This window comes from Mauremys mutica, chromosome 5 (assembly GCF_020497125.1).
Source record: "Mauremys mutica isolate MM-2020 ecotype Southern chromosome 5, ASM2049712v1, whole genome shotgun sequence".
NCBI lineage: Eukaryota > Metazoa > Chordata > Testudines > Geoemydidae > Mauremys > Mauremys mutica.
In genome coordinates this window covers 95,173,348-95,200,587 of record NC_059076.1, presented here as the reverse complement: position 1 = coordinate 95,200,587, position 27,240 = coordinate 95,173,348, and the positions used below count along the sequence as shown (strand labels likewise).

The 27,240-nt window shown below is 44.4% G+C and overlaps 2 protein-coding genes across 4 annotated transcripts in view; one reads left to right on the top strand and one right to left on the bottom strand.

Moving 5' to 3' along the window:
- CNGA1 (cyclic nucleotide gated channel subunit alpha 1) overlaps window positions 1-16,771 on the bottom strand; it is a 42,740-nt gene extending 25,969 nt beyond the window's left edge. The window contains exon 1 of one of the 3 annotated variants that reach the window (XM_045019876.1): window positions 16,717-16,771. The gene's annotated coding sequence lies outside the window, so the exon portion shown is untranslated. Of the gene's footprint in view, window positions 1-7,117; window positions 7,374-16,716 lie in introns of those variants that run through there. The other 2 variants (XM_045019877.1, XM_045019875.1) reach the window with 2 other exon arrangements.
- The window catches only part of NIPAL1 (NIPA like domain containing 1), a 41,025-nt gene continuing 28,509 nt past the window's right edge, over window positions 14,725-27,240 (top strand). Inside the window, exon 1 of the mRNA XM_045019885.1 lies at window positions 14,725-14,905. Coding sequence (XP_044875820.1) covers window positions 14,860-14,905 — 46 coding nt within the window. The 5' untranslated portion in view covers window positions 14,725-14,859. The remainder of the gene's footprint in view (window positions 14,906-27,240) is intronic.

Here is a 27,240-nt window from a genome sequence, read left to right as displayed (position 1 = left end):
CCGTCTTATTCTCTATTCCTATTTTAATTATTCCCAACATCCTGTTTGCTTTTTTGACTGCTGCTGCACACTGCGTGGACATCTTCAGAGAACTATCCACGATGACTCCAAGATCTCTTTCCTTATTAGTTGTAGCTAACTTAGCCCCCATCATATTGTATGTATAGTTGGAGTTATTTTTTCCAGTGTGTGTTACTTTACATTTATCCACATTAAATTTCATTTGCCAATTTGTTGCCCAATCACTTAGTTTCATGAGATCTTTTAAATTCACAGTCTGCTTTGATTTTAACTATCTTGTTGAGCAGTTTACTATCGTCTACAAACTTTGCCACCTCACTGTTTACCCCTTTCTCCAGATCATTTATGAATAAGTTGAATAGGATTGGTCCTAGGACTGACCTTTGGGGAACACCACTAGTTACCCCTCTCCATTCTGAAAATTTACCATTAATTCCTACCCTTTGTTCCCTGTCTTTTAATCAGTTCTCAACCCATAAAAGGATCTTCCCTCTTATCCCATGACAACTTAATTTACGTAAGAGCCTTTGGTGAGGGACCTTGTCAAAGGCTTTCTGGAAATCTAAGTACACTATGTCCACTGGATCCCCCTTGTCCACATGTTTGTTGACCCCTTCAAAGAACTCTAATAGATTAGTAAGACATGATTTCCCTTTACAGAAACCATGTTGACTTTTGCCCAACAATTTATGTTCTTCTATGTGTCTGACAATTTTATTCTTTACTATTGTTTCAACTAATTTGCCCGGTACTGACGTTAGACTTACCAGTCTGTAATTGCCGGGATCACCTCTAGAGCCCTTTTGAAATATTGGCATTACATTAGCTATCTTCCAGTCATTGGGTACAAAAGCTGATTTAAAGGACAGGTTACAAACCATAGTTAATAGTTCCACAATTTCACATTTGAGTTCTTTCAGAACTCTTGGGTGAATGCCATCTGGTCCCGGTGACTTGTTACTGTTAAGTTTATCAATTAATTCCAAAACCTCCTCTAATGACACTTCAATCTGTGACAATTTCTCAGATTTGTCAGCTATGAGGATGGCTTAGATTTGGGAATCTCCCTCACATCCTCAACAGTGAAGATTGATGCAAATAATTAATTTAGTTTCTCTGCAATGGCCTTAGTGTCTTTGAGTGTTCCTTTAGCATATCGATCATCCAGGGGGCCCACTGGTAGTTTAGCAAGCTTTCTGTTTCTGATGTACTTAAAAAACATTTTGTTATTACCTTTTGAGTTTTTGGCTAGCTGTTCTTCAAACTCCTTTTTGGCTTTTCTTATTACTTTTTTACACTTAATTCGGCAGTGTTTATGCTCCTTTCTATTTACCTCACTAGGATTTGACTTCCACTTTTTAAAAAGATGCCTTTTTATCTGTCACTGCTTCCTTTACATGGTTGTTAAGACATGGTGGCTCCTTTTTAGTTCTTTTACTGTGTTTTTTAATTTGGGGTATACATTTAAGTTGGGCCCTATTATAGTGTCTTTGAAACGTGTCTATTCAGCTTTCAGGGATTTCAGTCTAATCACTTACCTTTTAATTTCTGTTTAACTAACCTCCTCATTTTTGCATAGTTCCTCTTTCTGAAATTAAATGCCACAGTGTTGGGCTGGTGAGGTGTTCTTCCCACCACAGGGATGTTAAATGTTATTATATTATGGTCACTATTTCCAAGCGGTCCTGTTATAGTTTCCTCTTGCACCCAATCCTGCACTCCACTCAGGACTAACTTGAGAATTGGCTCTCCCCTTGTGGGTTCCTGTACCAGCTGCTCCAAGAAGCAGTCATTTAAAGTATCGAGAAATTTTGTCTCTGCATTTCATCCTGAGGTGACATGTACCCACTCAATATGGGGATAATTGAAACCCCCCACTATTATTCAGTTCTTTGTTTTGATAGCCTCTCTAATCTCCCTTAGCATTTCATAGTCACTATCACTGTCCTAGTCAGGTGATCCTCCCACATACCAGCCCCCGTCCTAGATCAGAGCCCCCTCCTGCACCCTGAACCACTCATTACTGGCCCTAAACTGGAGCCCACACCCCCAGCTGGAACCCTCACCTCCTCTTGCACCTCAACCTCCTGCCCCAGCCCAGTGAAAGTGAGTGAGGGTTGGGGAGAGTGAGCAACAGAGGGAGGGGTGCTGGAGTGAGTGGGGGTGGGGCCTCAGAGAAGGGGCAGGGCTGGGGCAAGGGTGTTCGGTTTTTTGTAATTAGAAAGTTGGAAACTCTAGTTCCACTGGTTCAGACTGTGGAGCAGCCACTCTGAGGCCTCTTCTTTCCCAGCCTGATAGTTCTGATTAGGCTGGTGTGGAACTCCTATACATGGAAGCAGAAAGGACTTGGCCCCCTATAGTTTCAAACTAGTGGGTCAGAATTTGGATCTCAGTAAATAGTGCAGGATCAGGTTGTTTCTCCTGTCTTCAAGTTCTATTAGCATTAAGGAATATTTTTGATAATTTCAGAAGTTAAGGGCCACATTTTTAAACCCAGAAGCCCAAAATTGTCCTGTAGAAATGACAACACAACTGTCCGCCTATATGCACCTGATCTGCGAGCATGATATTTCTATTGAGCACTTGTGGGTCAAAATCCCTGCCCCTATTGAAGTTATGTTAAGCAAAGTATTTCTTGACTATATTAATTATGTTAATATAGCTTTTCCTTATTCTCTAGCTACACCGTTTTTGTTAAAATATCATATTAGCACGAAGTAGCATACTGATTGTTATCTTCTAGCCCATTCCACAACAGCAGATAATAATATTTAGGAAGTTAGAATTCAAAGTAATGCAAATGAACTTTTGTTTTAGAAATATTTCACATTATCACGTAATCGATTTCACAAATAATCTGACTCTATGTATTCTCTTTTTAAAAAGATAAGAGAGCTATGAAGAACAGCTAAATGTCCAAACACTTACCGTTGTTTTTTTTTAAACTATTTTACCAGTGATAAGCCAAGAGCTTTAGGATGCAAGAAAACAAAAGAGAGCATTATTCGTGTACAGAATTGTAATGAATGGAGGATTAGCCGCTCCATCTGCTGTGCTTTTTTACATTAGCCAGGTCTCACTTTCCTATAGGCACAATGGTCCAAATTCACCCCTGTTGTATCTACACTGACTTCGGGGATGCAGTGACTTCAATAGAGATACACTATGGATTAATTTGGCCCAGTACGTCTATTTGCTTACATTTAATTATTGAAGAACAACATACAAAATATTCAGTCATATTACATTAAATACTGTGTTGTTACAAAGTATCTAGATTTGCCCTCTAGAAAATAGGATACATCTAGAATAAAGCAAATTAAAAAAATACTTAAGTGGGAAAAAAAGACATCAGTATTATTGTTGTCACAAGGTGCTTTGCTATTGTGGGTGCTTACCTTGGTAATGTAATCTACTCCTAGTAATGATTGCAGTCCTTTAAGTTGTCAGCATTTCCACGCTGAATGTAAACAGCCACAATGGAAATCCAAACAATCAACATTTCAGGGTATTAATTTTCTTATTGCTGAATTTCTTAAATGGGCAGTCTAATGATACTTCTCTGTATTATTCCAAGACTAGGGCGTGGTCATTAGACGAGGATTTCCTTGACCTAGTGCTGGATTTTGAGATTTAGAGACAGATGAAAGTGACAGTGACAGTCACTATTATCCCTCACCTGAGCAGAAGCTTATGAATACTAAGAATATGCATGGGATTTGACAAAGACTATTGAACAATTCCTGTTCTGAAACTAAGGAAGATATTGGAAAAGTGTTACATAGCAATATTGTCTGGTGATATTTTTGTATTACTTTTATTGCAGATTCATACATTATTATTGTACTAGGGTTTTTCACTGGAATAGATATGGTTTGCTGTTTATTCTTTCATATTTTATCAAATAGCCTAGAATAATAATAATTACAGTTTTAGTCAATTTGGAAACTGCTCAGCCAAACTAATACAGCTTTGTAAGGGCCTACAATGTTCCCATCATGATGCTTAAAATACCTGTAAAATGTTTCATATATGTTTATTTTAAAATCTTATTGTTTATAACATCTTATTTGCTAATTCTAAGCAAAAATATTATTTTAGCTATCAGAGAAAGAAAAGCTATTAGTCGAAATCTCCTTGCTCTATCTTAGGTTATAAAAAAAGACAAACTCATATAGAATTGTGTCAGAACATAAAACTGCATCAGAACATAACACTGGAAAGAATTAGACAAGAAAGTATGATTTGTGGTTAAGGCACTGAAATAGAGCGCAGGAGATTTGGTTCAGATCCTAGCTTTGCCACAGGTTTCCCTTCTGTCCTTCCCTCAGGGCTCAATTCACAATTTCCCCGAAGGCACTTTGGGTAAGTCTACACTACAATGTAAGTGGGACTTCAGTCATCGGGCCTGGGTAAGAGAACCCAGGACTTGAGCATCTACATTGATTCCTAACCCTACATTAAGAATTTTCTAATCCAGGCTCGAACCTGGGGCTCTGGCATCATAGAATCATAGACGATTAGGATTGGAAGAGACCTCAGAAGGTCATCTAGTCCAACCCCCTGATCAAAGCAGGACCAACACCAACTAAATCATCCCAGCCAGGGCTTTGTCAAGCCGGGCCTTAAAAACCTCTAAGGATGGAGCTTCCACCACCTCCCTAGGTAATCCATTCCAGTGCTTCACCACCCGCCTAGTGAAATAGTGTTTCCTAATATCCAACCAAGACCTCCCCCACTGCAACTTGTGACCGTTGTTTCTTGTTCTGTCATCTGCCACCACTACTGAGAACCATCTAGCTCCATCCTCTTTGGAATCCCCTTTCAGATAATTGAAGGCTGCTATCAAATCCCCCCTCACTCTTCTCTTCTGCAGACTAAAAAAGCCCAGTTCCCTCAGCATCTCCTCAGAAGTCATCTGACCAAACCCCCTAATCATTTTTGTTGCCCTCCACTGGACTCTCTCCAATTTGTCCACATCCTTTCTGTAGTGGGAGGCCCAAAACTGGATGCAATACTCCAGATGTGGCCTCACCAGTGCTGAATAGAGGGGAATAATCACTTACCTTGATTTGTTGGCAATGCTCCCACTAATGCAGCCCAATATGCCATTAACATCCACACTGCAGTACACAGACCCAACTCAAACCATGTTTGATCATGTTGTACTGCGGGAAAACTTGACTGTCCACCCAGCACATCAAAGGAAGTTTGAAAAGCCCACAAACACATCCTGCTGAGCCGTCATTTTGATCTGTGTGCACCCAGATACCAGAGCTAACAACATGGAGGAAGCACCTTTTGAATAACTTTTTGCGTGAACTATCACTCCTGTGTCAGGAAACAGGCAGAGCTTTGATGAAATGCTGGTGGACATTTTGGTGGTATTTTCTGACCCACCAAAGGCACCTGATAGAGGTTATGATGAACCAGGAGGAGGAGGGCACAGACATGGCAGATTCGAACTGGCTGATATTGCTCATGACACTTGGTACAGCCAAAGATGCCCCTTATGTAGACCTTCTGGAGCAGGGCCACAAGCACAGACTGGTGGGACCATGTCATCATGCAGATTTGAGATGACCAGCAGTGGCTCCAGAACCTTCTCATAAAGAGAGCTACATTTCTGGAGCTTTGTGAGCAACTTGCCCCGAGCCTCCAGTTAAAGACACACGTGTGAGGGCAACCATCCTGGTCCAGAAGTGGGTTGCTATAATCCTCTCAAAGCTGGCTATCCCAGACTGCTACACATCATTGCCAACCAGTTTAGTGCTGGAAAATTGACTGTAGGTAAAGTGGTGGCAGAGGTTTCTGAGGCAATCAGGCTTACCTCAAAGTGGTGAGCATAAAACATATTCCTGATGTAATTGCTGGCTTTAAAAGAATGGGGTTTCTAAACTGCACCGGCAATGGGACTCGTGCCCATAGTTTGCTCTCTTTAAGGAGCATGAGTACATAAACCTGGTCTGTGGGGAGCTTGCTTCTGATGATGAGCTTGGGAGGTTGTTTAAAGGCCAGATGAGGGTGTTCAGGAAAGATTTCTTTCAGGATGGGATCCCCAGCGAGTATGAGTTGTAGTTGTTTGATGATACCCGGTATAGGTTCCAGTGTGGGGTGGTAGGTGACAATTAGGGGTGTGTGGTCAGAGGGGGTTTTATTTCTGTATTGAAGCAGGTTCTGTTAGGATGCTAGCAGGCCACATGACTTTCAGTGGTCCCTTACAATATATGCTAACTACTTATGCTACTGCTGGGGGAATTCTGTGCCACTGCACAATGCAAAATTTGCACAGAATTAATGTTTTGCACAGAATTTCATTTTTTCCCCACAGAATTGGTGCCACAATCTGCTGGCCGCCACTAGTGACTGCTAGACCAAGCAGAGCCCAGCTCTCCAGTTCACAAATACAGGACACTGCTGGTGGAAGGGAGAGGGAGAGCTGGAGGGTTCCAGGCAGCTGCAGCTCTCAGCACATCTTGAAGAAGGAGGCAGTGTGCATACAAGCCCCAGACCCAGCCTCAAGCTGTTTCTCTCTGGATCCCTGGGCTATGGGGGTAGGGAGTGTGGGTGTGTGCACTTGTGGGCACCCCACAGCTGGACTCTGGGTGGGAGGGGATGCAGGTGTCTGGGCCAGGGGGCATCCTGCAGCTGGATTCTGAGGGATAGAGGTGCAGGTGTCTAGGTGGGGGGGTGCCCCAAAGCTGGGCTCTGGGGGCATGGGTCTGAGACCAGAAGGGCAGAGTTCCCTCCCCCCAAAGATGTGCCCAGCTGGCTTGTGTGACACACCCAGACCGAGGTGCCCAACAAAAACAGAACAGAGAAACAGAAACTGGGTTGTCATAGGAATTTCTTTAACTCTCTACTTCTGGGGGGAATCTATTTTGTTGTCTGTATTATTATTGACATACTTGCTGAAAGGTATTTTGAAATAAATTACCAAAATAATTCAAACTGGTATGATTATATTGTTATTTTGACAAATAAAATATGCAGAATTTTAAAACATTGGGCACAGAATTTTTAATTTTTTAGTGCAGAATGCTCCCAGGAGTATTATGCTAAACTATCTGTTTGATTTTGTATTGTAGCAAAGTACCTTCTCCTCAGCAGGCTCAGTCCTTTTTAGCCTTGGAGACACAGGCTTGAGCAAAGCAAATCCTTCTTGGCAACACAGGGTCTGGCTAATCCTTCCCTCAGTCATTCGCTTGTGCTTGTTTTCTCCCCTTCTGGGGACAGAGTGCCACCTTCTTTGCTGGAAGGGTTCAGCACCCTGCTACCCCTAACAACTTCTCTCACTCTCCCCACCCCTTCTACACCCAGGGAGGGTTTTAAAAGGATCGCCAGAAGTTGGAGCCAGCTGAACCTAATTAGTTCCCTGGTAACTCCTTTTCCAGCTAAACCTTATTTCCCCATGGCTATCTCTCCTCAGTGAATTGGGAGAGGCCCTTTAACCCCCTGGGACTAATTACTACCCCTCCCTTTGTAGCCATTTGTTCTGGGTTTGCCACAGTATGTAACTGTGATGCTTTGAATAACTTTCCCATACCTGAGGAAAAACTCTGTGTAGCTCAAAAGCTTGTCTCTCTCTCACCAACAGAAGTTGGTTCAATAAAATATATTACCTCACCCACCTTGTCTCTGTAATATCCTGAGACTGACACAGCTACAACAACACTGCATTTACAAGAACTTTGTAGCTATTAAAAACAAACAAAACAAAACACCACATAGAAACTCAGTAAATTCATAGCTAATGTTACACCCAAATATGCAGATTCACAAAAGGCATCCAGAATATCAAATGAAATCAGATGCAAATCATATGCCAAATTCGGGCATATTTTTTGGAACATAATTTATTGTTGTTTCAGCAAGACTGAAAATTCAGCTTCTATCAAGTTTAATGATTTTTCTTGAATCTTTTATTTAACTGCTTCTGTGCCTATATTATATATATAACGTGATATTTTATTACTAAAAATATCAAATTTCATGCTGTTTTCATGTTGGTCCACAAGTACTGTGGACAAAATCTATTTGTTTTTTTCTCAACAATTTGGTTGTGTTTTATGTAGAGGAATTTTGAATTCCATCTAAAATCCAATGGAGTTATATCTTAACTGAGATAGGGAAGGATCAGATTTGCTTTAAAACATGTGGTTCTGTTCTTGCAAACCCTTACTCCAGTGAGTAATTTTTATTCATGAGTGTTTCCATTGGAGTCTTATGAGTAAGTGTTTGCAGGATCAAATGCTATGTTTGCTGAATGACTTGACAATAGGTACAACTCTGCTCCCTTTTAAGTCAAAATCAGAAATCCCATTAACATCAGTGAAAGCTCAATTAGTTCCAGTGTTTATACAAAGGTCAATATTTTCCCATAGGGATTTCTTACATTGTTTTGTATTTGAATCAAGTAACCTTGACTGATGGGAGGAAGATAGATGCCCTGGATTATTGTTTTACTAGGCCTGCTTTAATTTATTTCCATATCTTGCTTTGTCAGCTCCTTTATAATTCTTCTCAATCCTATTAAGGCTGTCTCTATTTGCAAGCTCTCATTTACATGATACATATACATACTTATTTATAAATCATTAGTTTCTGAAAGGAAGGGCTCTGCTTTGTAGTCACAAAGGAAATCAGAAATTTACTATGTTGTTGTTGTTGTTATCTAGGTGGATAAATGCTTAGGTCTTGTCAACACTATAGGTATGTTTGTTTAGTTTTTGGTTTTTTTGCAAATATTTCCTGCCTTTTCCTAGTGCTGGTGCTGTTCCAACAATGCTAGGAGCACTAGTGTAGAAAAGGTTCCCACAGCTCCTAGCATTTTTAACCTTATATCATTTAGGCCTTCTCTGAGCAACATTAGACAACATAAAGTTAAAACACAGGCAGCCTCAGAAGCATTGTCTATAGAATCACAATTGATTTGCTAAGGTGGCCAGGGTAATATCTGTAGCAAGAACAGGAATATTGATATACTACAGGCAGTCATATTTTTCAGCTCTGAGATAGATGAAAAATCCTTTAAGATGTGACTATTTATTCAGGGAACTCAATGAATGACCACCAAAAACTTGAACCTGTGCCACAAATAAACTGTCTCTTACTAAAAATAAGGGTTAGCAAAGATGATTTTGTAATTTGTAGCACTGCGTTTGTACATAAGATATAGAACAGAACTCAGTAATACTAGCTAATTTCTTCATTCCTTAGTCATGAAAAAATTCCATTTGAAGTCAAATGGCAATTTTGACTGAATAATGTCTGCAGGGTTTAGTCCATTTTAAGACAACTAAAGTGTATTTGTAATTCACATAAAAACACTTTCAGCACACGTACCATAAAGGGTTCCATTGAGTTTATTGGAATTTTTGTCTTTGACTAAATGAGAGCAGTAGTTAAATTTAAGGCCTCATGGGTCTAGAGCAGGGGTAGGCAACCTATGGCACGTGTGCTGAAGGCGGCATGCGAGCTGATTTTCAGTGGCACTCACACTGCCCGGGTCCTGGCCACCAGTCTGGGGGCTCTGCATTTTAATTTAATTTTAAATCAAGCTTCTTAAACATTTTGAAAACCTTATTTACTTTACATACAACAATAGTTTAGTTATATATTATAGACTTATAGAAAGAGACCTTCTAAAAACGTTAAAATGTATTACTGGCACGCGAAACCTTAAATTAGAGTGAATAAATGAAGACTCAGCCCACCACTTCTGAAAGGTTGCCGACCCCTGGTCTAGAGCACAGCTGCCCGGTAGCTGACATCTCCAAACTGCCACCCAGCAGTAACGGTCAGGGGCGACTCTAGGTATTTTGCCTCCCCAAGCACGGCAGGCAGGCTGCCTTCGGCGGCTTGCCTGCGTGAGGTCCCCGGTCCCGCGGATTCGGCGGCAGCCTGCGGGAAGTCCGCCGAAGCCGCAGGACCAGCAGACCCTCCACAAGCAGGCCACCGAAGGCAACCTGCCCACCGCCCTTGGGGCAACCGGCAGAGCGGCCCCCGTAGCTTGCCGCCCTTGGCGTGCTGGTGCCTGGAGCCGCCTCTGTGTAACATCACTGTTTTTAACTGTAACTTCAGCTTTAAATTTCCTGGACATTGCTGGGTTATGTTAGCCTTGGCCTACACTATGAGTTTAGGTTGAATTTAGCAGCGTTAGATTGATTTTACCCTGCACCTGTCCACACAATGCAGCCATTTCTGTCGACTTAAAGGGCTCTTAAAGGTAATAAGGTAATAATTGGAGATATACCAAATCTCCTAGAACTGGAAGGGACCTTGAAAGGTCATTGAGTCCAGCCCCCTGCCTTCACTAGCAGGACCAATTTTTGCCCCAGATCCCTAAGTGGCCCCCTCAAGGATTGAACTCACAACCCTGGGTTTAGCAGGCCAATGCTCAAACCACTGAGCTATCCCTCCCCCCTCTTAAAATTGATTTTGGTACTCCTACCCGACAAGGGGATTAGCACTGAAATCGACCTTGCTGGGTCGAATTTGGGGTAGAGTGGACACAATTTGACGGTATTGGCCTCCGGAAGCTATCCCAGAGTACTCCATTGTGACCACTCTGGACAGCACTCTCAACTCCGATGCACTGGTCAGGTAGACAGGAAAAGCCCCGTGAACTTTTGAATTTCATTTCCTGTTTGCCCAGTGTGGAGAGCTGATCAGCACAGGTGACCATGCAGAACTCATCAGCACACGTGACCATGGAGTCCCAGAATCGCAAAAGAGCTCCAGGATGGACCAAACGGGAGGTACTGGATCTGATTGCTGTATGGGGAGATGAATCCATGCTATCAGAACTCCATTCCAAAAGACAAAATGCTGGAATATTTGAAAAAATCTCAAAGGGCATGAAGGACAGAGGCCATAACAGGGATCTGCAGCAGTGCTGCGTGAAACTTAAGGAGCTGAGGCAAGCCTACCAAAAAACCAGAGAGGCAAACGGCTGCTCCAGAGCAGTACACGAGACATGCCGCTTCTATGATGAGCTGTATGCCATTTTAGGGGGTGCCCCTACAACTACCCCACCCCTGTGCTTTGTCTCCGTCAATGGACTCTCATGCAACAGGGAGGCGGATTTAGGGAATGAGAAAGAGGAGGATGTTGAAGTTAGCACACAGCAAGGAAGCGGTGAAAACTTTTCCCTGACAGCCAGGAACTGTTTATCACCCTGGAGCCAGTACCCTCCCAACCCACCCAAGGCAGGCTCACGGACCTTGAAGGCAGCAAAGGCACCTCTGGTGAGTGTACCTTTGTAAATATTGTACATGGTTTAAAAGCAAGCGTGTTTAATGATTAATTTGCCCTGAAGACTTGGGATGTATTCATGGCCAGTACAGCTACTGGAAAAGTCTGTTAACGTGTATGGGGATGGAGTGGAAATCCTTCAGGGACATCTCAGTGAAGCTCTCCTGGATGTACTCCCAAAGCCTTTGCAAAAGGTTTCTGGGGAGGGCAGCCTTATCCCTTCCTCCATTACCACAGCAGGCCAGTAGCACATAGTCTGGAATCATTGCATAACAAAGCATGGCAGAGTATGGTCCCGGTGTTTTCTGGCATTCAAGCAACATCCATTCTTTATCTCTCTGTGTTATCCTCAGGAGAGTGATATAATTCATGGTCACCTGGTTGAAATAGGGGAATTTTATTAAGGGGACATTCAGAGGTGGCCGTTCCTGCTGGCCTGTTTGCCCGTGGCTGAACAGAAATCTTCCCCAATGTTAGCCACACGGTGGGAGGAGGGGTGAAGCAATCATCCTAGAAAATAGGGTGGGGTGGAGTGCTTTAGTTGGGTTTTTGCTGTACGTTAACCCAAAAACTGCAGCCCATTCTTTTAAATTACAGACTGCAGTTTGCCCCAGAGAAAGAGGGCTAGATGACAACTGGCTGTAGCCACTGAGGCAAGGTGGGCATAGGGGGAAGGGGTTCCCCTGAGGAGGGGAGACCCAGAGTGTGGGGGCACTGCTGCAGGGCAGCACTCCAAAGTAAGAGACTGGGTCTGGAAGGGACATGGGGCCAGAGGTGGTGGAGACAACAGGGCCAGTAACCAAGGGAGAAAAACTAGCCAGCAGGAGGTATGCCAAGGCTAGAAAGAGCTAATTCCTGGACTGACCAGCAGGAGGTGCCATGGTGGTGAGTGCATACCGTGCTACAGCAACAAATGCGGACGGAAGCACAGGGTTTGTTAGAATGTGACACAATGCATCACGGGGCATTGGGACTGGACCCAGGATGCTCTGCGACCCCCTCTGCCTTCCCACAAGTCTTAGCGACAAAAGAGAAAGAGGTGCTCTGTGGGATAGCTGCCCAGAGTGCACCACTCCAAATAGCGCCGGAAGTGTGAACACAGTATTGCGCAGGCAGTTGTCAGTGTGAACACACAAGAGTGGTTTTCCTTCTGCACTCTCTGAACGGCATTGTAACTGCCACCACTGTAACTTTGCCAGTGTAGACGTGCCCTCAGTGACACAAATAAATTTGACTTCACTTTCATTAGTTCAAAACAAGAAAAACAAGATTTGGACTTCTGTTCTGAAACCATTAGGGAACAAAGTTAATATCTTCTTATGATTACATACAGCAAGAACAAAGACAGTGAATCATGCTCAGGGTGTGTACATGCTGCACCCATTTTGCTCATTGGCATGTGCTGAAAATTCCTATGGGGTGAAGAATTTCACCTGCATAGAGCCTGAGTAATCAAGCCACACACCCCAACAGAGATGCAGGACCCAAGGCTGCAGCACATCTCCCATGTTACTTCTGTTACAGCCAATGCAGCCACAGCCTCTCCATGCCAGTTGTGGGGGATGTTCTGTGGAAACTAAAGTCCCTCCCCAGGCTTAATCCCACCAAGGTCTGTAGTACCAGTCTATGCAGAGCCAGAACACAGACTCTTTATTTGGTGTTCCAGAGGCCCACAGGCCCTCTTCCTGCATGCTTGCTGTACCCTCACGTGTTCTATCCCATGTGAGGCTTAGGTTTCATAATGACTTATGTAAGGGGACTGTTGGCCCCTTACTAAAACTCAATGGTTTGGGTTTTTTGGTTGTTTTTAAAAAAAATTATTTATTTATTTATTTTTGGTTGGCTAGCTTCCAGTACCAAAAGAAAGGAGAAGAGGTTGGTGGAAAATTAGGATCCTGAGACTGACAGTCTCCAGGAACAATGGGGAGAGGCCAATGCTCCAGGTTAGCCTGATTGACAGAGTGGGCAGGCTAATGAGGGAGTCAGGAGGCCAGGGGGGGCGGGTCCCATTCTCCGTGTGAGCAGGGACAGAGTGGGGCCAGCCCAAGCTAAGTAGAGAGCAGGAGTCCAAGCTAAGCTGGAGAGCAAGGCTACACCAGCCAGAGGACCAGAGAAGCAGCCTAGGAAGCAGATCTGTGCTGGGAGAAGAGCCACAGAAGCAGCCCAGAGAGCAGACCTGTGCTGGGAGGAGAATTGCAGCAAACAGAGCCAGAGGGGCCAGAAAAAGTAGCCCAGGGGGCTGAAGCCAGAGCAGCATCAGTGCTGAGGCAGAGTGGAGCTGAGGCTGGAGCAGTCTGGAGCCAGGTGTGGTGAGCAGCTGGGCAGCGGGACAGGGGACCCTGGGCAGCAGGGAAAGAGGCCTTGCAGGCCAGACTTGGAGGGGGATTGTAACCCCGACAGAGGGAGCTGATGCTGAGAAGAAGGGTCCTGCCACCTAGAGCCTGAATGCATGTAGCCACCATCAGAGCAAGTGTCTGACCAGCAGCAGCCCTGCAGTACAGCCAGGACTTGAGATGGAGGCCTGGGATGTGTGAAGAACAGACTGTGAACTTCCCTTACATTCCAGAGATGCTGGTTGTGATGTCCCTGTGCCACAAAGCGGGGCTATGCATTTTCTTTTTACCTTTCCCATTTTTTCCTTATTTTTTAAAATAAATTGTATTTGCTTTGAACTGTATGTAATGATCCAGGGCCAGGGAAGTGTCCGGTGTGGAGAGAGCACCCCGGAGTGGGGACACCCTAGCCCCTGCTCTAAGTGACCATGACAAGGTTGGGGGTCAAGCCCCCAGGAATCCTGGGCCCAGACTTGTTGGGGTTTCAAGGGCTTTGTCACACTGGAGAGTGGAAGAGGAGCCCTTTCGCTAGCCCATTGCACTGGAGTAGTGTATAAGCCAGGGAAGTTCCCCACAATAGCAGGACCATTCCCCTGCTTACACTTACATTACATTTAAGGGTTTCAGTCTAAAATCCGCTACTGGAATCCTAATGATTTGGCCACTCACTCTCCTTGAAAGCGGCATCATACCTGAAACCAGCAATAGCCAGCCTTGGGGTGAAATCCTGGCCACACAGATGTCAAGGGCAAAACGCCCATTGCTTTCCGTGGGGCTCAGATTTCCGTGGGGCTTTGAGGGATTGTAAATTGGGGCCTCACCCCGTTGGAAACCTGCCCATTGCTGATAGAGGGGGACATGTGAGGAATTCAGGTCAGGGACGGATTAAGAACATCCCCTCAAGCTGGGGCATGAGACCAGACTGTGTGTCCACCCCGGGACCCCTCCCAAACTATCCACGCTCCGCCTGAGCGGCGAAAGGAGCCAGCATTTCCCTCCTCTCCTCCTACCGCCCTGCGGTGACGGGAAGTTGCCCTCTGAGCTCCCCTTTGCCCTGGATTCCCCACGCTCCCGTCACTGTGACACCACAATGAGGCCGGCAGGGGCAGGGCGCTGGCGCCGGCTCCGGCCGCAGCCTCCGCACCTGGGCTGGGAGTGGCTGAGGGAGGTGCGGGCCGGGCCGGGCGGGGCGGCCGGGATGAGGCTGTGAGGAAACGCTGCGCCCCGCACTCGGCGAGATCCCAGAGACATGGGGGCGCCCGTGATGGTACCAGCCCGGGAGCCCTGCCGCGCAGGTCAGTCACACCCGCCCGGGGGCTGTAGCTTGGGAGCGGGGGGCAGTGAAGGGCCGAGAGGGGCTGGTGTGTCTCGGGCTGGTGGCCCGGGGAGGAGGGCGCGCCCGGGTAGCACTGGCCTGAGGGAGGACAGAGGGGCGCCCTGAGCGGGCAGATGGCTAGGGCGGGCGGGCGGTCTCGGGAGAGAGCAGCCTGTGGGGAGGCGAGCGCGGACAGCCGGGAAGAGGCGCTGCTGGGCGGAGTGGGGCCCGCCCTGGGAGCTGAATCTTCACAGCAGTAGCGTACAGACGCTGGCGCTACTTTCCCGGCAACAGAGCAGCCAGCAAATGTAGTGGGGCGGATTGAGAAAGATCCTGTCTCTAGGGCAGCACCTAGCCAGACTGAGCTCTGTTCTACAAAGTTGGTGTAGCACTGATTTCACTGTAGCTGTTACATTCAGCAAGCAAGGCATACCACTATATGATACAGCCTGTGCCCACAGGAGTTACACTGCTGCAAAAACTGTGTGTGGAGAAATCAAGAGTAGCTAATTTGAAGCATACCTATCTCTCAGCTGTTTTTACAGTAGTCACATAATTTAAACAGACTCCCCTTGGTGTACACAGAGAGAGAGAGAGAGCGCGCAGTAGGTAGCATCCTAGGTCTCTGATCCTGAGTGGGACTTTTGGTTGCTGCTGCAAAACAATCATAAATACATCAAAGTGGAGTTCTTCCCTGAAAGATGACTGTAAGAATGTCACTTTCACAAATCTGCACTCTGTGTATTAAAGCACCAAGAGGGTGACATTGTCTATTAGCTCAATTGACACGAGAGTGGGTGAAAGTAGCTACCGATACTGTACAATTTCTACAAATATTGAACATATAACTTTATTTAATATCTTAGGGCCTGATCTTACTACCCTTGGACCAAGCTCGCAAAACTTCTGGAGGAGAGAATTATTTTACTGAACTAAAATATACTTAATAGGCTCTGCTGTATTGGGCAGTAACTTAGTATTTAGATAAAGCTGACCAAGTCAAGGGTATTCTGCTCGTTTCTTATCTCACGCTTGGGGTTGCCATTTACAAAAAAAAAAGTATAAAAGTTAGCCCATTATATCAGAGTTGCATGTGTTTAGTAACTAGTATGGAGGGAAGGATCCTGTACTGATACTGCCATAGGATGTTAGGCCACACCACCTCTAAAGAAAGTTGGAACTATTTTTGGAAGCTCTTTAGAATTCCCAGTGTCATAGGTTTATTCCCCACTTTGAACTTTAGCATTCACAAGATGGGGACCTGCATGGACTCCTCTAAACTAAAATCCTAGTTTAGATCTGGTTCTTGCTGCCACCAGTCAAGTTTTAAGTGTCTGACACACTCCCTGTTCCCCTAAAACTTTCCCTGGGGAACACAGATCCCAACTTTCTTGGATCTTAACACAAAGGGAAATAATTCATTCCCCCCCCATCTTCTTCCCCCTCCCCTTGTCCTTGGGAGAGATACCTTGATTCAAACTCCTTGAATCAAAACAAAGAGGGATTCACTTTTCCCCCTCCCCTTCCCCTGAAAATCCAAACAAGGGAAGAAATCACTCAGGTTCTAAAAGAAATGATTTTATTAAAGAGAGAAAAAAAAGTACACTATCTCTATTACCAGGATGCAAAAATACAGGGTCTAACTTATAAACCTGGAGAGGCTCTCCTCCCCCCTTCTTTCTCAGAATAATCAAAGTAACAGCAAACAGAAATAAAGATATTTCTCCAGCAACCACACAACTGCAAATGCAGAAATTAATTAGAAGATTAATTCACCTTTCTAATACTCACTATACTGGATAGTAGGAAATACTCCAGGAGAACTTGGAGACATGTCTGGCCTCTCTTAGATCCAAAGAGAGCATGGCAATTCAAACAAAGGACACAGACAAAGCCTTCCCTCCACAGAGATTTGAAATTATCCTGTCCCTTGATTGGTCCTCTGGTCAGGTGTTCATCAGGTTACTGAGCTTGTTAATCCTTTACAGGTAAAAGAGACTTTAACCCTTAACTATCTGTTTATGACACCCAGGTTGGGCTTTGTACTCTTCATAAACACTGCAGTATTTCAGCCTTATTCCCTGAACAAATGTTTCTTTAAACTGGCTTTTTAGCTTCAACTTTTCTTCCTATTAAAAAAAGAGCAGTCCTATTTGCCCTGCAATGTCCAATTATACTACCCCCCTCCCCCCCCTTTTTTTTTTTACATAAAACAAGATGGTAAAGGAAGGAGTTGCATCACTTTTCTTGATCAAATGTCAAGTAATGTTGAGTGGTTCCAACTGAATTGTGTCAACCAACGTGAAAATAGCCAGAATTCAGGGCCCTTGTCACTAAGGGAGAAATAAAATGGGGGGAGAGCAGAAGTGAAAGGTTCAAAGGTTGAACTGTGTAAGAATACTCACTAATTTGAGGGTCCTGTAATATCTGCACAGTGAAATGAGTGAGGACTTGTGCTGTGAAAAGCTTAGATGAATTTTTTGCATATTTGAAGGTGACCACTAAAGTTGCAGGAGAAGAGGGAAATCGGGTTTGTACCCTACTTTTTCCATGATGTGTAAAAAGAGGCTTGCAAGATGTGTAGTAGTGATTTAAAAATAATAATAATAATAATAATAAAACCCTTAAAAGTATCAGAAATGCCAATCCATACTTCTCTTCTTGTAGGAGAACATATTGGATGACCCAGGGGTATGACTACATTAGAGCTGGAAGGCATGAATTCCATCTTGAGGAGATATACCTAGGCTCACTGTGATCAAGCTAGTATGCCAAAAACAGAGCATAGCTGCAGTAGTATCTGCAGCAGGAGGGGTTCGCTGCCCTCAGTTCATACCTATCTGAGATGCTAGGCGTCTACTTGAGGTGGCTAGCCTCACCCACCACTCATGCCACTGCAGCTGCACTCAATGGGTTTAAATTGCAGCAAGGGCAGTTTCAGGTTGGACATTAGGAAAAGCTTCCTAAATGTATCGGTAGTTAAGCACTGGAATGAAATACCTAAAGAGGTTGTGGAAATCTGTCTTTGAAGATTTTTAGGAATAAGTTAGCCAAACATCTGACAGGGATGGTCTAGAGAATACTTAGTCCTGCCTCAGTTCAGGGGCCTGGATTAGATGAGCTATGGAGGTCCCTTCCAGTCCTACATTTCTATGATTCTGTGCCGTTACACAATTGTACAACTTGTCCAATTTGTAAGATCAGACAATAGAAAACCGGACACTACTATATAGAAAGAACATGTTAGGGTCAGGGTAACAGTAATAAAGTAGGAGAAGATGTATTTGAATGGGAGTAGAACACCGGGGAAGGAAGAGAAAAAAGGACAAGATTAGTGGAATGGAGGTCTGGCATTTTTAAACTATTAGATACATTTGGATTTAAAAAAACGTTGAAAAAGTATAGGGTCTACAGTGATAAGATATTCTTTGTTTGGTTGCTAACTCAGACAGGTCCAAATACCACTGTTCTATTCTTGCGCATAAGCCCACTCTTCCATTTTATGTAAAATTATGTGCCTCAAGAACCAGATTTCTTTCTGGTGGAGTTAAACACAGGTTAGCAGGTAAATAACCTGGGATATGATTTTCAGTTGAGGTTTGGCTGCGGAAGCCAAGCACCATTTTATTTTTTATGGCTGCCTCTTTCCACAGCTTCCTGACAGTTGAAAAGTTGTCTAGCATATGCATCAGGGTTCCTCTTTCTTTGTTACAGTGCCAGCAAAGATCAGAGGAAAAAGTCTTTCTTGTGCAACCTCTGTGGCATCCAGTACATTTTGAATAAAAATCTTTTGCTGGGTCAAGCATAGTTGGAGATCCACACAGACATTTTTAATATGTGGAATAAAAAGTGAGATAGTACAGAAAGATTTTTTTTAAATGCCTCAGTTCTTCAAACGATTGCATGTGTGCATGTCTCATGGAGCAGTGCTGGAGAGTTTTCCTAGTAATACCTATAGGGTCGCTGTGCCTGCAGCCTAATTTTCCTGGTGTTCTGAGCCAAGGGAATAAAAGGGCAGAGCTGTTCTTCCCATCCTTCAGTTCCTTCTTACTGTCAGTGGTCAGAGCATGCTGTGAGGTCACTCCTTATGTGACTAAACCATTACAGTTAATTGTTGCTAGTAGTACTTAGAAAGAAAAGGGGGTCCAAGGACCCAAAATGAATAACACTTCCTTCCTTCCTACCTTTTGTTCTGACTGTCAGTAATCAGTGGACTTCAGGCTCTGCCCAGCAGTGGAACCTATCCCAAAGTCCCTTGGTTTCAAACCCTGCTCCAGGTGTCACAAGCTGATGCCTGTGAGTGACCCTCACTCTCACTGCCTGAACTGGTTGGGTGAGGGTCACATCATGCATAAGTGTTTGATTTGTAGGGGCTTCAAGACAAGAACTAAGGAGCAAAATGAAGAACACCTCAGGTACATCTTCAGGGAGGTCTGGCATCAGAACCCCCTCAGTCAGTCAGAGTTCCTTTTCCTCCATAAGCCTACAACCTGTGAAGAAACTGATTAGCCTCTTGGTAGAGTCCTCACTGAGCATTCAGACTGATAATGCCTTGCTGAGGCCATCACATGTGGTGTACATGTTGGCTTCCACACTGGGGCCTGCTGTACTGCCAGCAACTTCAGGTCTGGTAGCATTTCCATTGTGCTTGCTGCCGACTCAGAGGCCAATGGTAACTATTCCAACTCAGTGCATGGTACTGATAGCCAAGAACTCCCTGATGTTGCTGCCAGTACTGCAATAAGTCACAGTCCTAATCTCTGATGATGACACTCTGTACCATTCCATTTGGGCCTTTGGAGTACTCCTACTTCTTCTCAGAGTACGATGTGGGTGTGATGCTGGTGGTGATCAGGTGCCAGTTCATGCCAAGGCCCCTAGGCCTCATCTGAACACTGGCCAATACATAGCTGGAAACCAGTCTGACTCACCTCTGTGTTAGTATTATTAAAATAAGCATTAGATTTATAAAATTATGTTTGGTATTTACAAAATGCTTGTAGGATGCTGCATATATTAACCTGACATGTACCCAGGTAATAAGATTCTATTAAGTGTTAGAGTTTTACAATGCAAATGGTATAACTTTCCAAACAGGAAAGCAGCATTAATTAATGTAAAGACTGGCTTTCTAGAGAAGGTGTTAGGCCTTGCACACAAAAAAAAGTTCATTGAAGTGAAATGAGCCATTGTTAAACAAAGAACACTTTGTTGATTGCTCCCCCTGCACCCATGTAAAAGACACGCATGAGGACTCATCCCATCATCTTGAACTCTGCGGAGAGGGAATAAAAATCCCTGTCAAGAAGAAACTGGGTCTCTATGCTGCTTGGAGTTGGAGCTGGCAAGGTTTTTAAGCATAAGTAAGGGATCCCGAGCTGCTTAGCCTGAGTTAGCCTTAAAGGACATATAGTAGGATAAGGGGGACTCAGACTCATTTTGGACATTTGAATCTTGAACAAGTACATGAAGCAGCTATGGTTCTGTATGGTTTCCTTCACAACTGTTATCCCTTTGTTAGATCTGGGGAGATTGGAATGCTGCCCTTGACTTGAGGGATGTGTATTTCCATGTGATGATCCACCTAAGCCACAGAAACTTTCTAAAGTTTGTTGGAGAATGAGACCATTTCCAGCTGACAGTTCTACCCTCTGGCCTATCATCCACACAGAGGGTTTTTGTCAATCGTGTGGCAGCCCACTTCTGCCACTGGTACTTACTGGTATACATTTGCTGATGTGGGGTCACTCCCATCAGCAGATGGAGGAAATTATCCAAACGTGGTCTATTTACATGCTTAGTACTGGAGGCAAACAAAGAGAAATTGATCTTTGCACCTCTTAGAGAAAAGAATTTATTGGGGCAGTCCTGAATTCAACCCTAACCAGGGCTTTTCTAGTGCTACCAAGGTTACTATCTATACAAGGCCTCTGTGCATCCTTCAAGGGACATCCCCAAACCTCAGTGAAGAACTGCCTCAGGATTCTGGGGCATATGGCAGTGTGCACTTATGGGACTCCTTGCCTGTATGCCAGGCTGCATCTCAGAGGGTTATGGATGTGGCTCAAGTCAGTGTAGCCTGTCAGGTACATCACCAGGACAGACTAGTATGTATCCAAGACAAGGTCCTATTATCCCTGAATTGGTGGATGAACCAAGACAGAGTTTGCAGGTGGGGTCCCCTTCTCCCCACCCTTTCCTCCATAATTTTGGTAGCAGAGGCTTCAGTCATGGGGTGGGAAGTGTATCAGAGATCTGCAAGCTCAAGTCTTGTCCACTCAGGAGGCCGGGCTGTATATAAACATTTTTGAATTACAGGCAATGGTCACAGTGCACCATCAGTTTCTATCTCATGTACTTCCTGGATACCAACAGGACAGCAAGTTGGAGAGAGAGCAGGGGTGCCAGCAAGCAGTCAGGCTTTGGCACTTCTGCATCTGGAAATCCCTGACTCTCATCAGACCTACTGGTAGTTCAAAATTGATTAGTGGACCTGCTGAGCAGGTTGCTCAGCTTGGCTCATGAATGCTGTCTCAACATGCAGGGGCGGCTCTAGGCATTTTGCCGCCCCAAGCACGGCAGGCAGGCTGCCTTCAGCGGCTTGCCTGCGGAGGGTCCGCTGGTCCCACGGCTTCGGCGGACCGCTGAAGCCACAGGACCAGCGGACCCTCCGCAGGCATGTCGCCGAAGGCAGTCTGCCTGCCGCCCTCGCAGCGACCGGCAGAGCGCCCCCAGTGGCTTGCCGCCCCAAGCACGCGCTTGGCGTGCTGGCGCCTGGAGCCGCCCCTGTCAACATGGCTATTCAAAGATCAGTACTTCAAGTAGGGGGGAGTCCCAAGAGTGGACTTATTTGCAAACCCCTTAGAATAGGAAATACCCTCCTTTCTCTTCTAGGGCAGCCATAACCCCAGATCCATCTTGGAAACGTTTCTCTTCCTCTGAGACAGGAGCCTGCTCTATGCCTACCATTCATTGTTGCTGATTCCCAAGATCATTTTTGAGCTGAAGCAAGAGGAAGGCAAAATGATATTCATTGCACCAGCATGGGCAAGGCTATAGTTCTCAGACTTGCACAAAAAATCAGTCAGGAAACTTTGACTCCTGCCTTTAGTCAAAGGCCTCATATTGCAGAATCACTAGCTGGTGTTGCACCTGAACCTTCAGTGACTACACCTCACAGCCTGGTTCCTCAGTGGGTAAGACCAGAAGAGGCTCGCTGCTCAGAAGTGGTCCAGAGTGTCTTGCTTAATAGTGGGAAACAAGAGCTACTTATCTTTAATAAGTGGAAGCGTTTCTCTGAGAGGCTAGCCATGTGATGTCTCTTACTCATTCTACGATTCAAAAGATCTTGGACTATTTGTTACACTTCAAAGAGTCAAGTTTGATAGTCAGCTTCATCAAAGTGCATCTGGCTGCAATTTCAGCATTTCTCCCCTATATTACAGCAGGAATGTATTCTCTATTCCTAGGACTACCAAGTTCCTAAATGGCCTAGAAAGACTGTTCCCACCTATCAGAGACCCTACTTCATAGTGGGATTTGAAGATAGTGTTCTCAGCCCTTATGGGTCCCCCTTTCAAGCCACTAGTCTCCTATTCATTGTTACACCTCTCAGAGCAAAGGTGGCTTTTCTAACAGCCATCACCTCTTCCAGGACAATAGGAGACCTCTGTGCCCTGATGTCATAGGGTCCACTCACCACTAGGGGTGCTTCCTCCTGGCCTCTCCAGAGGTTAGCTCCTTCCAGGCACCCTTCTGTTGCTCACTGCACATATCACTACCACTCTCTCTGCAACTCAGGTGTTCCCTCTGTATCATGACTTGGCCCTCCAGCCAAGTCACTATGTGTGTTTCCTCCTCCCAGAGTATCAAAGTCTTTCCTCACTAGCAGTCTCTGGCAGTCTTTCCTTTCATTGCCTCTATGGTGCCACTTCCCCAGTGACTGGCAGGAGAATCTAGGCCCACCCTCTACTTCAGGTTCCAGCTCAGGGACCCTCTAGTCAGCAGCCAAGTTCTGTTCCCTCCTAGACCTTACTGCCTTTTTCCCTGAGCCCTTTCTTTACCTTCTGGTTCTCCTACCCTCTCTGGGTTTGCTAGCCTCTCAACTCTCTCCTCCCAGGGAGTAACTGTAGGCTACCTCCCTGTATAGACCCAAACATTCCTCCTGTCTCCCAAGAAGTGACACAACCCTCTATATCATCAGCTTTCTGCATTTAGGACCCCAGCCCAGCTCATTCCTCCTCAGCTGTGCTCCCTCATTCAGTCAAGGAATTACTTAAGCCACCTGATCCCCTCAGCTGTGGCCTGTCTGCTTAATTGGCCCTGTCCTTCTTAGTCTACATCAGGGGTAGGCAACCTATGGCACGCGTGCCAAAGACGGCACACAAGCTGATTTTCAGTGGCACTGTCTGGGTCCTGGCCACCAGTCCAGGGGGCTCTGCATTTTAATTTAATTTTAAGTGAAGTTTCGTAAACATTTTAAAAACCTTATTCACTTTACATACAATAGTTTAGTTATATATATTATAGACTTATAGAAAGAGACCTTCCAAAAACATTACAATGTATTACCGGCATGCAAAACCTTAAATTAGAGAGAATAAATGAAGACTCGGCACACCACTTCCGAAAGGTTGCTGACCCCTGGTCTACATTAATCCCTTCAGGGCAAGTGAACACCCCATCACACCTGCTAACAGATTCTCCATACACTGTTTGGGTTTTTTTAAACAGGGCATTAGGCCACACCCTAAATTTCTCTCCGAAGTAGCATCAGATCTCTACCTCAACGAGTCAGTATATTATTACCGGTCTTCTTTCCAAAACCACATGGTTATAAAGATCAACAAAAGCTCCACACTTTGGATGTTCACTGAGCCACTGGTCACTTATCTAGATAGAATAACCCTTTTGGGTCATTTCACAGCTGCTTGACTCCTAAGTAGAAAGAATGATAGGGAATCCTGGAACAGCACAATGACTGTCCAGGTGGATCACCAGCAGTAATGTCATGTGCTACAAGATGAAGGGCATCGCACCTCCTGAAAAGCACTCTGTACTTTCACCCATTGTACTTTCAGCCATAGCACACTCAGCCACCACAGTGTTTGTGAGAAATGTCCCTGTTGTGAACATCTGCAGAGTGGCACTATGGTCTCAGTGTATGCTTGTGCTTAACATTATGCGTTTACCACTGCATCAAGAGAAGAAGCAACAGTAGGGAAAGCAGTCCTGTAGTCCCTCTTCTGATGAAACTCCTAGCCCCACTTCTATTGGAAACTGCTTGGGTGTCATCTACTGTGATGGACATATGCAATCACTCGAAGAATTAAAAATGGTTCCTCACCTCTCCATAATTGTTTTCTTTGAGATGAGTTGCATACCGGTATATCCGTTACATGACCCACCCTCCTTCCCCAATGCATGAGAGTTTTTCATCTGGTAGGAAGGTACTGAGGGATGAGCATAGTAGCTCTGCCCCTTTCTACCTTCAGGTTTGAGAACAAGGGACACCAACGCACAGGCATAGCCGTCCCTATGGGTACTGCTAGGGAAAATTCTCTGGCACCAGTGCACAAGACATGCACACATGTAGTGTAATGGACAAATGCAACACATTCCTAGGAACAGTTAAGAGAGGTGACAAACCATTTCTTCTTTAACTTTGTTCCACTCTCTCCCACTTTTTTTTTTCCTGCCCTCATTGCTGCTCTTGTGGTAGTTTTAACAGTTTCCTACTTTGACTTGACCAGCTTGGATGTACTGTGCTTAATGAGGCTGTGCTTCCCTTTACTGATAAAGAATGCCACTTCTGCTGATTGATATCAACCCACGGACTCTACTAAAAATGTTCTGACTTTCTTTACCTCCCAGCTGATCAATGTTTTGTTTTTCTTAACTCAAAATAAAAAGCATTCTTCTTCAGTGGCTTTTACTTTTTTCCATACAGCGTGTTCAAAGCTGTGGATCAAAATCCAGATAGCAAAAGGACCTGCCCAGCATATTAAGAACCCAATCCTGAAAACCAGTGGTTTTCAACCTTTTTTCATTTGTGGACCCCTAAAAATTTTTGAATGGAAGTGTGGACCCCTTTGGAAATCTTAGACATAGTCTGCGGACTCCCAGGGGTCTGTGAACCACTGGTTGAAAAACACTGCTTTAAACACTAATACTCAATGCTCAACTTTGCATGGAGTGCCCACATGTGTAAGCGTCTATAGGATTGGGATCTAAATTTATATTCACTTCTCACAGTGGCACTAAACCTTTAGTCTCGCATTGTTTTATGATTAAGTCATCACTTTCAACTAAACTAATATAAACATTACCTGTATCTGAATAAACAGTTACTGGCAGTATACCTGACCTGTACAAAGTACAATAAACAATTGTGCGTGGCAGTTAGCAATCCATTTCCTGTATGTATAGGAAAAGGGTCCAAGAATGGATGAAAGGATAGAGAAATAGGAAAAGAAACTTTTGTATGTGGGCAAATAAGACCCCTCTCCTGAGTTATCTACCTCTTTAGACTCATAGACTTTAAGGTCAGAAGGGACCATTATGATCATCTAGTCTGACCTCCTGCACAATGCAGGCCATAGAATCTCACCCATCCACTTCTATAACAAACCTCTAACCTATGTCTGAGTTATTGAAGTCCTCAAATTGTGGTTTGAAGACCTCAAGCTGCAGAGAATCCTTCAGCAAGTGACCCATGCCCCATGCTGCAGAGGAAGGCGAAAAATCTCCAGGGCCTCTGCCAATCTGCCCTGGAGGAAAATTCCTTCCCGACCCCAAATATGGTGATCAGTTAAACCTTGAGTATGTGGGCAAGACTCACCAGCCAGCACCCAGGAAAGAATTCTCTGTAGTAACTCAGATCCCATCCCATCTAACATCCCATCACGGACTACTGGGCATACTTACCTGCTGATAATCAAAGATCAGTTGCCAAATTAATTGCCAAAATTAGGCTATCCCATCATACCATCCCCTCCATAAACTTATCAAGCTTAGTCTTGAAGCCAGATATGTCTTTTGCCCCCACTACTCCCCTTGGAAGGCTGTTCCAGAACTTCACTCCTCTAATGGTTAGAAACCTTCGTCTAATTTCAAGTCTAAACTTCCTAGTGTCCAGTTTATATCCATTTGTTCTTGTGTCCACATTGGTACCAAGCTTAAATAATTCCTCTCCCTCCCTAATATTTATCCCTCTGATATATTTATAAAGAGCAATCATATCCCCCCTCAGCCTTCTTTTGGTTAGGCTAAACAAGCCAAGCTCTTAGAGTCTCCTTTCATAAGACAGGTTTTCCATTCCTCGGATCATCCTAGTAGCCCGTCTCTGAACCTGTTCCAGTTTGAATTCATCCTTCTTAAACATGGGAGACCAGAACTGCACACAGTATTCCAGATGAGGTCTCACCAGTGCCTTGTATAATGGTACTAACACCTCCTTATCTTTGCTGGAAATACCTCGCCTGATGCATCCTAAAACTGCATTAGCTTTTTTAACGGCCATATCACATTGGCGGCTCATAGTCATCCTGTGATCAACCAATACTCTGAGGTCCTTCTCCTCCTCTGTTACTTCCAACCGATGTGTCCCCAGTTTATAACTAAAATTCTTATTATTAATCCCTAAATGCATGACCTTGCACTTTTCACTGTTAAATTTCATCCTATTACTATTACTCCAGTTTACAAGGTCATCCAGATCTTTCTGTAGGATATCCCGGTCCTTCTCTGTGTTAGCAATACCTCCCAGCTTTGTGTCATCCACAAACTTTATTAGCACATTCCCGCTTTTTGTGCCAAGGTCAATAATAAAAAGATTAAATGAGATTGGTCCCAAAACCGATCCCTGAGGAACTCCACTAATAACCTCCTTCCAGCCTGACAGTTCACCTTTCAGTATGACCTGTTGTAGTCTCCCCTTTAACCAGTTCCTTATCCACCTTTCAATTTTCATCTCGATCCCCATCTTTTCCAATTTAATTAATAATTCCCCATGTGGAACCATATCAAATGCCTTACTGAAATCTTTCTCACCTTACAGGGATTTTACAAGCTTTATTTAAAAAAAAGTATCTATCCTGTTATTTTCACTTAATCTATTTCTACATTTGTTTTTTAAACTTGTTTTTTTAAATAATCATGTTAATATCAGCACAAGTAAGTCATGTTACAATTAGCTCTAACAAGCAATCTTACAAGTTGTAACATTCTTTTCCAATGGCTGAATTTTCATTTGTTGCCTGTAAGATGATGGAATATATTTTGGTTTTTTTCCCAAATTTCCTCTCTTACTTGTGA